Raw genomic sequence first — 14,110 nt, 5'->3', positions numbered from 1 at the left:
CAAACGAAAAAGAACGGGGAATGTAAACAAAGAAAAATCGACAAATAAGTTTACATATTTAATTTTTTTTCTGAAAAAACAAATATGTTAATATGTGTTCTTTTACTTGAAAAAAATTTAAAATTATAAGCTCAGATTTGGTTTGTTATTAAAGACTTCTTAAATCAATCTCTTCGTACTTCCATTACAGACAATTTGTTCGGATAAAATGATGCATAGTGGCCTAAAGATTTGTATATCTTCGATCACAGTCTGAAAATTATAATATATAATGTTAAAAAATTAAAATAATGAACATGTTTAATTTTTTTAATAATGTTTGTTTTATTAAAAAATATTAAAATATATGAGGTGATATTAAAAGGTTATAAAAGTTGATGTAAGATAAAATATTATAAGAATATTTTTTTGGATTTGAGAATTAATTTTTCTGAGAAGAATTAATATTTGACATGACATTTAAAAAAAAAAGTTTTCTCAACAATAAAACTGGAAACGAATATCCAAAATGAGATTTATTCTCCAACCGAAATAAAAAAAAAAAAAAAAAAAAGCAAAATGAGATTTTCATTTCCTCTCTCAGAAGGACGCAAATATGTGTAGCTACAGTATAGTTACATACACAATTGCATATTTTTTTTTATTTACATTTTAACCCTTCAACTTTTATTTAATTAATTTTATATATTAAATTTATTTATATAATTAATTTATATAAGTTATTTATATTTTAATTTGTTTATATATTTTATTTATTTATATTTTAATTTGTTTATATTTTTATTTTTATCCTATATTTTATATTAAACTTATTTATATAATTATTAATTTAATTTATTTATATAATATTTTTTATATAACATAAATTTATAATAATATTTAAAAAATAATTTATAATAATATTAAACAAAAAATTACTTTAATATATATATATATTATTATAAAAATTACTAAATATATTACAATAATATACCAACTACAGAATACTTCGTAAATTAAAATAACAAACACAATCTCATATGTATTTTGTTGAGTTGAATTTTTATAATTATTTATAATTAAGTTTAAAATAATTGAATAATATTATAATATTATGATGTAATTTATAAGTTTGTAAAATATATTGGATAATAATATTATAAACTTATAAAAGCTTATAAGAATATGATAAGAATATTTTTTTTAGTTTGAGAATGATTTTTTTTTTTTATTTAAGACGAATTATTGTTTGACATGACATTTACACTCAAAAATAGTTTGAAATAAGAAAATTGAAAACTTCCATTTACATTGTAAGGTTAAAACACAATCCATTTACTTTTGGATTGGCATTTCCCATTCCAACAATAAGTTAATGGCCATATTATAACTAACCGTTCAATTGAAGAACGCATAAAAGAACACATAGTATAAACGAACACTTTATTAAAATAAACTATACGTACGATCGATCCATGGATGATAAAAACTTGATGGAGATGACCGATTCAGATCAAGAGACCGTTCCAGTTGATGATCCGGCGGCGGTTTCTAACCCTATCAAGGGCGACAATGGTGAAGAAGATGACTAATATATACAATTGTTAAAATAATGGGCCAGAGCCCACCTTCGCTTTCTTTCCAAGTGGTATCAAATGATTATTATTATTATTTTAAAAATATTAGAGATTGTATTAATATAGGGTTGTTGTGAAAGACTTTAATGATAAAAACAATATTTATTGAATGTATTAAATATGTGAACTAAAACACTGTTCATTAAATAATTCAAGTCAAATTTTAAGAATGTTTTTTAAAAGAACAAATGTCAATAAAATATTGTGCAAGCTAATTTTCAAAGAATGGAATATCAAAATATATGTTTTGATTATCATAGGTGGTTGATGAAATTAAAGCAAGAAGTGTTAAAGCAACTATGAATCAAGAACTAAGTAACAACAATCTTAAACCAATTCCTAGTATACATCAGGAGTTATCTTCTTCATTTTCTGGCTTTAATTTGAGAACCAACAATGGACCATCTCACAAGCCACTTCCTTCTTATCGATCGATAAAACTGAAATCCGATAAAAGATCTATTTTGATTGAGATGGGTAAAGAACAAATTTGGTGGAATGCAAAGGTTTTGGTTAGTGTTCTTAGGAAACCAAAACATCATGGTTACTGGTGTAGTAAGACAAAAGGTCTCCCATCTTAGTCTCATTATCAGTCTTTTAATCATGATTTTCATTGGATGTCAAATTTTTAAATCATAAATTTTGGACATATTCATTCATTTTCTTTTGAGATAAGACATAGAGTTGTAATTTTGCTGTTGTGAGTTGATTTCACCAATAGTTCTTATGGTTGTTTGAAGCTTAATTTAGTGTAAGATATAAAGTATTACAAAAAAAAAACACAATTTAGCAACTAATATAAAGTAAATGAATGGTGTAAATTGGTAACATTCAAACCGATTTTAACCGTCAAACCTCAATATCAGACTTAACATGATTCACAGTACTTATATAGGATTGTATATAGAATTTTTATATAATAAACACCAATATAACATTAACTGTTCAAGTGACAAGAATATTGTCTAGAACAATAAAAGTCTCATTCCGACTAAAAACATCTTAAATTGAAGCGAAATCAATTTAAAAATATATATATAGACAGAATAGATTCGAATATAGGGTCTATTTAAATAATTGAACAAATTTAATTTGTACTCAAAATATAATAATTAAAATTATAATGAACTATAAATTTAATAGATATAACCATTTGAATTTTCCACGTTATAAAAATATGGAATATGAATGATTTGATTTATAGAATTAGATATTCAAAAAATTATCAAACTGACTCACTTTTTGATACATCAAATCCCTAAGATATATAATCTTAATAGAGTTAACCAATTTATGATGGTTAAATTTAAATTTATTAAAGAAAAACAAAAACTATTAAACACACTAACAAAAACTTTAACAAATAGGAAGTTGGGGGCAAATTCATAGGTGCCCTCGTCCTTCTAGGGTAATTTGATAAAAGAAAAAAAAAAAAAAAATCTCAAATATAACCTTAAGAAGGGTCATCAAAATGATGTTATAAGGTGTTAATAATTCTACAACACCAATTATGAAAAATCATCTAACATCTACTAGTAAATATCATAACTTTTCTAATGCACAAAATTAAAAAATCTAAAACTTATTTATGTTTGTATATGAGTTTGTTTCCATATACAAAGAGATTCAAAAACATTAATAAAAAAATCAAGACATATATACAAAAGCACTAACTTTTAAATGATGCTAATATTGCTAACTAATCAATTAGCAAATCTTGCAAACTTATCTAAAACAATTTCAAATAAATCACTTTCCGATTCCGTTTCAAAATCGAATCCCTCACCATTAGACGAGTTCACACATGGATCACGGTTCATCCGATATTGGTTAGCCGGACCATATTTGAAAACGGTCTGTCCAAGGTTTACCATAATAGTAACCTTAATATCGGTTGCCACAATCGGATACAAAGGACTTCCAAATTCCTCAGACCTAATATGCATCTTTTGAACCAACTCAGAATTTGATGTGAAAAACACTTCTTTCTTTTCCGGGTTGTACCCGCATCCAATTACCCGACCTTCTTCTAAACCATCTTGTTCGTTTATAGATCCGGATGTAAGCTTCTTTCCTAAAATTATATAAAAGAAATTATCTTAATAAAAAAAACTTTGATAAAATGGTTAAAAACCCTAGTAGTTAACTCGGTGAAAAGAGTCGAACTAATAGACAAAAAAAGTTATGAATAAACTAACCATCGAGATAAATGGAGCCGTTGGAATTGAACCCAATAGAACCAAGATAGCTTCCCGGAAACTTCGCCGGAGTATACCCGCCTCGGCTTAACCCGACTGATAAATAACCGTTTTTCTTCAATAATTCTCTTAAAGTTTTGTTATTTTTCTCATCTTCTTTTTCAACAAGAGACAAGATTGTAATCTCAAAATAAGCTTCTTGAGGAAAACAAGATGATGGACCTGGTAAAGGTAAAACTGTTTTGATTAAACCAGGATTTAACTGAATCTTCTGCATCAAATCGGAATTACAAGGACCCAGAATTGACGACGGCGAATACTGGCCGGAAAAGGCAAATCTTGACCACCCATTTTCGACGGCGTCGGAAACTAGAGATGGGTGATCGTTCCAATTGAACAGATCTCGCCGGAAAACATTACTTTGATCGGAAATCTTATTAGGGATGCCTTGTCGGATACTTTCGACTCTGATTAGGTTCATCTCGGACGAGGCTTTTTTTCTCTGATGACAGAAACAGTGAAGGATAATGGCAACGATCAGGATGAGAATAAACGCAGCGGCGGCGGCCGGCGCAACGATATGTGCCCATTCAATCATCTTCATTGTAAACTATAGGCTGGAATTTCGGGGATTGAATTGAATAACAAAAGATTGAATTTTTATTTTTTGAAAGTTAGATTAGAACTGAAGTATAACAATCAAAAGCGAGAAAACAGGGCAATTGCTTAATATATATTTATTTAATTTTATGTTATTTGGGTTTCTTATAAATTAATTATTATATAAAAATAATTTTAATATTGATGTTTTTTTAATTGGGTGAGTCAACAGTATTTTAATTATTTTTATTGTTAAACTTTTTAATATTTTAAATTCAGTTAAAGGTTCATTGTTATTTATAACTGGCACTTAAATAATTTTTATCAAATAAAGGTTGGTTTAAATTGTTTCATATGGGTCAAACTATAAAAAATTTAGCTATTTTTAATTTTTTTCAAATGAACAAAATGTTCATAATATTATTTTAACGTTTAATTTGTCATGATTTTGAATAAAATGATATTTAGAGTATTATTTTTTAAATTTATACAATCTATCTAGTTGAAGTTAGTTTTGTGAATAAAAAAATGTGTAATTAAAAAGAATTGATAAAATTTGAGAAGATATAAATTTATTTTTTTATTAATTTTTTTAAAAACTTTTGACATAACTTTGTATACAATTTATTTATTAATTTTTTTTAACTCATTTTCTTTTATCATTGTACACATAAAAAACTACTTTCCTTCAATGAAATGTTTAATCTAAAATTATATAATAAAAAAATAAATGTAAAAAAAATAGATACAGACAACAAAATATATTTTTTATTATAATTAATATATTAATCATTTTTATTTCTTTGAATATTATATTTATTATTTAATATATTAATTTTTTTTAATCTTTTTCAATATTATATATAATATACTTTTATATATATAATATTTTTTTATCTATTTTAATATTATATATAATATATTAATAATTTTTTAATCTCTTTTAATATTATATATAATATATATTTTTTTATATAAAATATATTAACATTTTTATTTCTTTGAATATATATAGATAGATATATATTAATGATGTTTAATTTTTAAAGTGTCTGGATTACCGGTCGAGAGTTGTGGTTAATTTGGATATATATGTGAGAGTAAATGGATACTTGGGTAGGATTATGGGTTGACCCCGTCCATAAACTTAAAACGGTTACAAATAAAATTAAAAATACTATATGTATGTTTTAAACTTGCAACCTAATAAACACAAATACAACCCTTTAACCAACTAAGCTAATAAGACTTTATATTTTAAATTCAACACAAATTTAATGAACGCGAAACGTTTTAAAAATATAAGTTCAACTTTTGAACTAACTAATCCCTCTCTATATATATATAACGATGCTTAATTTTTAAAGTGTTCAGATTATCGGGTCGAGAGTTGTGATTAATTTGAATATATTTGTGAGAATAAATGGATACATGGGTCAGATTGTGGGTTGACCCGCCCATAAACTTAAAATGGTTAAAAATAAAATAAAAAATGTTATAAGTATGTTTTGACTTGCAACCTAACAAACACAAGTACAATCTTTTAACCAACTAAACTAATAAGACTTTATATTTTTAATTAAACATCAAATTTGATTAATGCGGGACGTTATAATAAATATAAGTTCAACTTTTGAACTAACTAATATATATAAGTGAACTTTTTAACTAACTAATATATATATATATATATATATATATATATAAAATGATGCTTAATTTTTAAAGTGTCCGGATTTCCGTGTCGAGAGTTGTGGTTAATTTGAATATATATGTGAGAGTAAATTGATATTTGAGTCAGATTGTGGGTTGACCCGTCCATAAACTTAAAACGGTTAAAAATAAAATTAAAAATCCTATATGTATGGTTCGAACTTGCAACCTAACAAAACAAGTACAACATTTAACCAACTAAGCTAATAACACTTTATATTATAAATTCAACACCAAATTTGATGAACGCGGTGATTCATCAATAGTTTTTAAACAGTCATAATTCTTAAGCTATAAATTTCACTATTATTAGTGAGAAATAATGGAAGAATAATATTATATTTATAGAGATATGGGACATAATTCATATGGATATAGTAAGTCTCGTCTAAATTATTTTAATGGTAGTATTTACATTTTCTCTTTCATTCGTAGTATGGGGAAGAAGTGACTCTATAAGTCAAACTAATTGAGTTGAGGAATTAAACTGTGTCAATTGTTTTAGAGATCGTTCTGCAATGTGAGAGTAATGGATAATTGAGTCTGATTGTTGGTTGACCCGCCCATAAACTTAAAACGGTTAAAAATAAAATTATGCTATCATATTTTTATCTATTTTTTTTCACGGTTTTTTATATTATTATTCGTACAAATGCACGAGATAGATGCTAGTATATATATAATGATGCTTAATTTTTAAAATGTCAGGATTGTCGAGTCGAGAGCTGTGGTTAATTTGGATATATATGTGAGAGTAATGGATACTTGAGTCGGATTGGGGGTTGACCCACCCATAAACTTAAAACGGTTAAAAATAAAATTAAAAATGTTATATGTATATTTCGAACTTGCAACTTAACAAAAACAAGTACAACATTATAACCAACTATAACCAACTAGACTAATAAGACTTTATATTTTAAATTCAACACCAAATTTGATTAATGTGAGACGTTTTAACCATATAAATTCAACTTTTTAACTAACATTATATATAAAATGTTAAAAATAAAAATGCTATCAAATTTTCACCGTAATTTTTTTTCCGTTTTTTATATTATTACTTGTGCAAATGAATGAGTTATATATTAGTAATACTAATAACATCAATAAAGTTTGTCATATAACAAATAATGACAAAATCATTCCAATATAGTTAAATAAACTCTTCAATTTAATTCCTACAGCATTTGATAATCAAAAAGGTTGTCTGGTTATTTTTTTTTTCTTTCACAAAAGAGAATTTTCAATGAATAAAGAAAACTAATTAAACAAGTAAATTCTAATAAACTCCAACAAATAATCATTCAAATTTGAAACAAAAACCAAATAAATATGCCTGAGCAAACCATGAATTGACTGACTATCTCAAAACAACAAAGGGCCCTAAAAAGGAGGGCAAATTAGCAGAGTTGATATATGGCCTAATGTTTGTCTCACCTTAAACAACCAAACCATACATTCATTACTTGGATATGTAATGTGGAATTATTTTTCTTTCATCATCCAACTTGAAGTCTGCTTTAGAGAATAGGCCACTTGAAAAGAAATCTTTCAAGTTATGGATTTCATAATCCAGTGCCTGCAAACACTACAAAACTCGTGTTTCAAACACAACACCTTGCAAGGAAGGAAACTCGATAATTGATAATAATAGAAAGTACCCCAAATCAGATATTAAGGTGTTTCCAAATGAGGTCAAATTATTGGCTCACCTTACTCTGTAGTTCTTCCACCTTCACGTAGACATGAGTCAAATTTGAAGAACCGCCATATACAACCTCGAGAACGTGCACATCATCCTTCACGAGATCTCTTAGCAGATGAAGGATTAGTTCATTGAAATCCTTCTTAAATGTGCACATTTCAATAACATAAGACAATATTAAGTCAAACAAAGGAAACAAATAATCAATCTAATTAAACATAATTAAGGGTTAAAAAAAATGATACCTTGAAAAGTGATTTTTGAACAGGGAATTTTTGTATTGAAATGAAAGAATCCAACATGACACGGATCGCCGTGTCCACACAGGACGGACCAAGATTTCAGTAATGGGTGGGTTTAAAAAAATTTAGAGTAGACTAAAATAAAAAACGAGATAATTTTGAATAAAACAGATAAATTATGGTAAGTTTTTACTATTTTTTTAATAATTAAATAAATAAAATAATAATTTTTATTAATTTTTTTTAAAAAAAATTATGAGGTAATGTCACATTTTAACCGTAAAAAAAATATATAAAAAAATTTCGAAGTAGAAATCAGTCCACCTGAGGCCCATAGATAGATATGTGATTGTGTTTACTCAACTTGAGTAACATGCTGCCTCATATATGCATTCTGGAATCTGGAGTGACCTATGAACATTCTAACGATGGATTCAATGTGCTTCACTACTATTGGAACTCCCTGTCCTCAATATACACAACAAAATACTGGTTTACTTATTCATTGAAAATAAATTAGTTATATATAATAAATTAATTATTATATTCTTAATATTTACTTTTATTATATAATATATTAAAATTATTTTTTTTAATTTTATTGATAATATATTTTTATTATATATAATATATTAACATTTTTTTTATCTTTTTCAATATTATATATAATATATTAATTTTAGAGGTATTTGTATTTTATAAAAAATTGTCGAGTACAGTTTCTTGTTTTGAATTAAATGGAAACTAGCACCCACCGTCACGATTCCCCTTAAATCCGTGACATGTTAGTCTCTTAAGTCGACTATTATCACTGGACTAGCTTGATGAAGTGAAATAGTATAAAAATTGTTTAATGTATAAAAATAATTAGAGAAATATAAATAAAAAATTATTATTTTGATTTTATAAATGTAATAATTTATTTGGAAAAAATGAAAATATTAGGTTAAGGTAGGAAGAAAAGGCTCAATCAAATAGTTAAATAATTTTATATATTTATCTGGGTTTTTTTGAAAAAAATAAATGTAAAATTTATTTATTATATAAATTAATTTTAATATTTATCTTTTTGTATTGGGTGAGTCAACAATATTATTATTATTATTATTTTATTGTAACCTTTTTTAATATTTCAAATTCTATTAATAGTTTAAGTTATAAAATCTGTACCAATTTTTATTAAGAAAAGTAAGAATCATAATGGTAAAGAAGAGTTTTACATTATAAATATTCTATAAAATTACTGATTTTTTTTTGCAAATAAGTCTGTATATTGTTACAAATAATGAAGAAACTACAAGATTTGCACATGAAATTAATCTAACTTAAAATCTAAATATATAACTCACTAACTTAAGTGATAATAGTATCACTAAAAGAAAAAAAATTAAAAATCCAATAAATATGGGCACATGCTAACTTTTACCAAACATCACATATAGATGATTTTATTGGATTAATTTTACTAATTTATAGATTTTATTGGTTAAATTATTGTAAGTGTATAAGAGATAATTTAAGATTTTATTTCTTCATTTTTTTATTTTGGAAATCATTGAAGACCCCCTAAATATTAAATAATTATATCTGCTTTGTATATTTAGTGAGAATTAATTTAACCTCAAACTTTCTCTTAGACAATTTTTTTTTGTCAATTTAACTATATAATAATTTATAAAAAGTTTCTAAATTTATAAAACAGAATTTTACTATATAAAAAGATTATGTAATTAGTTTAAAGGTTATATGTTTATTTGAAAAATATTATGCAAGTAAATGGACATTAAACAATATAAACTAAAATAATTTCAGTAACACAATAGTATATGACAATTATTTAAATAAAGTTGAATTTCTATGCATATTTTAAATATCTCATGAATCTTCATTACAATTTTTAAACTAATAATAAGATTATATAGATTTGTAAATACATACAAGATTAATTAAAAAAGCCTATATAATTATTTATATACTATGTAATTAAGTGGAGATTACCCAAAAAATTGAAGAGTAAGAAAATAAAACATAAAATTATGTTTTATTATATAGTGTATACTTTCTTATTAACTCTCCATATTAAAGATGACTTTTTAATTTTATCTCTTTTTGTAAGCTATAATTTATTTATTTTGATAAAGATTAAGGGAATGAGAATAAGAAAATGATTAATATTATGATTTTATACTTGGACATCAAGTTATAAACATATCATCAAGTTAAATTAGGTTACAAGGTCGAATCTAAACATAATGGGCTTAAGCCCATACAAAAATAATATTATTATTTTTTTAATATAATAAGGTGAAATTAATTAATTTTATTTTCAAAAAAATATTTAATTAATTTTTTCCTTTTATTTCTTTAAGTTAATCCCAATTTTTTAGCCTAAACAAAGCCCAATCAATTAGAACATGAATCTCATAAAACAATTCTATCAATAAATCACTTTTAATTGTGAAATCTCATTTATTGTGTTACTAAAACATGCAATATATATTAATGATAAAGTGAACAATATTTTATTAGAATTACTCTATAAAATTTATTGTGTTACTAAAACATGCAATATGTAGTTATTAATAATAATGTGATAACAATATTCTATTAAAATTACTCTATAAAATTTATTGTACTTACTAAAACATGCAAATGTAATAATAAAATGATAACGATATTGCATTAGAACTCAATAAATTTACTGTGTTACTAAAACTACAAATGTACGTAATAATAATAATAAAATAACAATATTGCATTAGAATTCCTCAATAAAATTTATTGTGTTACTAAAAATGTGAAATATAATAATAACATGATAACATTAATGCATTAGAACTTCTCTATAAAACATTTTATCATCTTCACAATTTCTCAAGCCATGGAAAACATGAGATCTATTTATCGCGACCATGTATCCATGATCTTATCTCATCCCGGAATGGAATTTCGTCCCACCGAACAAGAGCTAGTTTATGAATTTTTAATCCCCAAGAATAGCGGAGAATATCTCAATGATCATATTAACGAAGTCAATTTGTATGGTCTCAATCCTTTTGATTTACCACAAACTGATAGTTTCACTTACTCTGGGCGTCGCGGAACGCAAATAAGGTGGTACTATTATGTGGCTACGGCCTCTATTAATGATCAAGATGGGAAGAGGATTTCCGTTGGTGGTTATTGGAAGAAGAAAGGTTGTGGTATAAGTGTAGAAGGAAATGGAGGTGTGGTTATTGGAGCGAAAAGAAGCTTTGTGTTTTATGCGACAGATTCTGTAGGAGGGGCTATTCGGACGAATTGGATAATGCAAGAGTTTTCTCTATTTCGTAATCCCGAGGTAAATATTATTACTTTCAAGTTGGTATAACTTATTCAATTTTTACAAAAATATTTTATTATTTTATAAGTTGTTTTCGGCTTAAAGATTAGTGTTTTTGTGGATTGTGTTTTTGTTTTCTCGCAGCCTCCATTTGTGTTATGTCGCTTGTATCGTCGATCTACAGTTAGTCCCGTTGAAGTTATGGATCTTCGCCAAGGGGACGACACAAATTTTGATGAGTAGATTTCAGGCCCTTAATCATGAACTGATATTGCTATATTAGAAGATAATAATGTTTATCTTCAATTGCCCTTTCATTAATAATTTGTTTTTGTTTTTTTAATTTGAAATAGGATTAGTTACATGCTTATTTGTTTGAGACTATCTTTTACCAGCAATTGTTCTCTTGTTTCTTCTACCAAGGTTAGAAATATTTTCAAGTTTAAATGATTATTATATCAAGCAATTTTTTTTATTTGTATTTATTTTCAAAAAGACTAGTATGACATCTCCTATAAAATGACTTCCCATTTAATTAAATTTGATGAAATATTTATTAATTGTATTTAATCGTCATCAAACTACATTAATAATTTAAAATAACAGTATATATATATATATATATATATATATATATATATATATATATATATATATGTCAAATATTTAACATGAAAACATTAATTTTTTCATATTTTGAATAACTGATTTATTAATAATTTGTGTGCATCAATATATCTGGATATTCAACCCTTATTATTCATATGCATAAAAATGATTCGTAAATCTTCAATTTATTAATTTTAGGATGTTGATTTGATTTTAAAAAGATAATAACAATTAAATTATATATTTTTATCAATATAAAGTTTTTTTTCAAATTAATTATCATTAATATATGGTTACATATATATTGATTGATCAATCTTGTAATCTATAAATATTAATAAAATCTTATATGTAAAAGGTTATTTATTCAATTCAATTATGATTAATTAATATATGGTTCAATACATATTAATTGTGACATCTTCTAATCTATATTATTAATAGTTTTTCAAACACATAAGGAAGAAAATCTGCAATTAAATTTTTTCTATAATTTTGATATATTTAAAAATGACAGTAACAAATTACAGTTAATAAAATATAAAAGTTATTTTTTCAATATATCACTAATATATGGTTAAATATATGAACTGTTCAATATTTTTAATTTTTAATTGGAGATTCGAGAATTTTTATTTATGTTTATCTAGAAAATAGGTTACATACTTAAAGTTAATCTATATTAGATATATAATAATATTATATATTATTAATATAAATATGCGAGTCTTGGATTTAGCATTAATCTATTATCCATCCATTCATCTTACTTTTTTTTTATTTAGTTATATTATATATATTATTGAAGAGATAATTAAAAAAAACTAGAAACATAGATTTTTAAATATACAATGATTGGACAAATCACCAATTGAATTTTTATAGGATTTTAATTTGTTTTACAAGGATAATGGTCACTTTGTAATTTCTCTAAATATAAATTGTTATTTTTTAAATCTAATTACCATTAATACATTTATTGAGCAATATAATAAATAATATATAAAAAAAATCACAATGTAAATTAAAACAAAATAAACAACTCCTAGTCTATCAACAATCTAATTAAAATAATAAATAACCTCTTTAAAATAGTTCACTGGGATAATTGAATAAATAAATTTAATTTAATTGATAAAAAATCTCAAATTAATTTTTCACCAATTCCCCAAAGAACAGATTCACATTTAAAAAATATATATTATTTTATACTAAATCTTAAAGCACAATCCATACTCAAAATTATAAAAATATATAGTAATATAACCAATAAAAAGGAGTTACCTAATCCAATAATTAATGGGTTTTGGTTGAGACATGACAATCCATGTGATGTTTAATAAAATTTATATATCATATTTTATTTATTTTTAATTATCTAATATTAAAATTCTTATATTATTTTTATATAAAAAAAAAAGATAACTCAATAAAGTAATCCTAGTAGTATAGTGAATTTTAAGGAAACAAAAAATTCATGAATTTCTCGCTTAGAACAACAATAAAACGACCCGATTATTGTGAGTGCGATATATTTTAAATTTCTTTTTATCTAATTTAACAAATATTCTTATATCCCACATCATAAGTTTTTTACTATTATTTTATGGGCCGCCTAATTCATGGCTTACCTTAGGGCCAACCTGCATATCAAATGTGTATTAGAAAAATAGAAAGAAAGAAACATACATTTTATTTTATTAGTCAAAACTACATATACATAAATGAGTTGTCTAGCTATAAAGTGAACCATTAAGATGGAAAGAGAAGTGATAAATAATTAGTCAAAACAATGGTTATCCCCACGGCAATGATGTCGGCACATTACCAATTATGTATCCAAATTATAGCACATATTTGGTATGGACAAGTGCCCTTTTCTTATGAGTAAATCAATCTTATTCTAGATTGGAATCATCAAATGTATCTAACTTATATTTATTTTATTGTAAGTTATTTTACTCATTAGATTATGAATTGGGTAATTAGTGGTAATCTATTATAAAAGTTATTTTAATATATATATTTTTTTTGTCATAAAATATATTCATTCTTATTTTCTTTCTCTTATTCTCACTTCTTTTTTCTAGTTGGAGATAATA

The 14,110-nt window shown here is 24.5% G+C and overlaps 2 protein-coding genes across 2 annotated transcripts; one reads left to right on the top strand and one right to left on the bottom strand.

Moving 5' to 3' along the window:
- Window positions 1-3,319: 3,319 nt before the first annotated feature.
- Window positions 3,320-4,418, bottom strand: LOC124924198. The gene is made up of 2 exons (XM_047464266.1): window positions 3,815-4,418; window positions 3,320-3,690 (listed from the first exon to the last, which is right to left on the bottom strand). Exons 1-2 carry the CDS (start codon window positions 4,416-4,418, stop codon window positions 3,320-3,322), a joined length of 975 nt encoding a protein of 324 aa, XP_047320222.1.
- A 6,540-nt stretch (window positions 4,419-10,958) lies between these two features.
- Window positions 10,959-11,642, top strand: LOC124924197 (NAC domain-containing protein JA2-like). Its single transcript, XM_047464265.1, has 2 exons — window positions 10,959-11,417; window positions 11,544-11,642. The coding sequence occupies exons 1-2, from the start codon at window positions 10,959-10,961 to the stop codon at window positions 11,640-11,642; spliced, it is 558 nt and encodes a 185-aa protein (XP_047320221.1).
- The last annotated feature ends 2,468 nt before the right edge of the window (window positions 11,643-14,110 follow it).

Source organism: Impatiens glandulifera, chromosome 2, assembly GCF_907164915.1.
Source record: "Impatiens glandulifera chromosome 2, dImpGla2.1, whole genome shotgun sequence".
Lineage (NCBI taxonomy): Eukaryota > Viridiplantae > Streptophyta > Magnoliopsida > Ericales > Balsaminaceae > Impatiens > Impatiens glandulifera.
This window is presented reverse-complemented; position numbering and strand designations above follow the sequence as displayed.

Excerpts from the sequence above, each read along its gene's own strand:
- LOC124924198 (XM_047464266.1), bottom strand. The coding sequence starts at position 4,418 with ATGAAGATGATTGAATGGGCACATATCGTTGCGCCGGCCGCCGCCGCT. Across the intron at positions 3,691-3,814 it reads CGGCTCCATTTATCTCGATG|GAAAGAAGCTTACATCCGGA; the intron begins GTTAGTTTATTC and ends ATATAATTTTAG.
- LOC124924197 (XM_047464265.1), top strand. The coding sequence starts at position 10,959 with ATGGAAAACATGAGATCTATTTATCGCGACCATGTATCCATGATCTTA. Across the intron at positions 11,418-11,543 it reads CTCTATTTCGTAATCCCGAG|CCTCCATTTGTGTTATGTCG; the intron begins GTAAATATTATT and ends GTTTTCTCGCAG.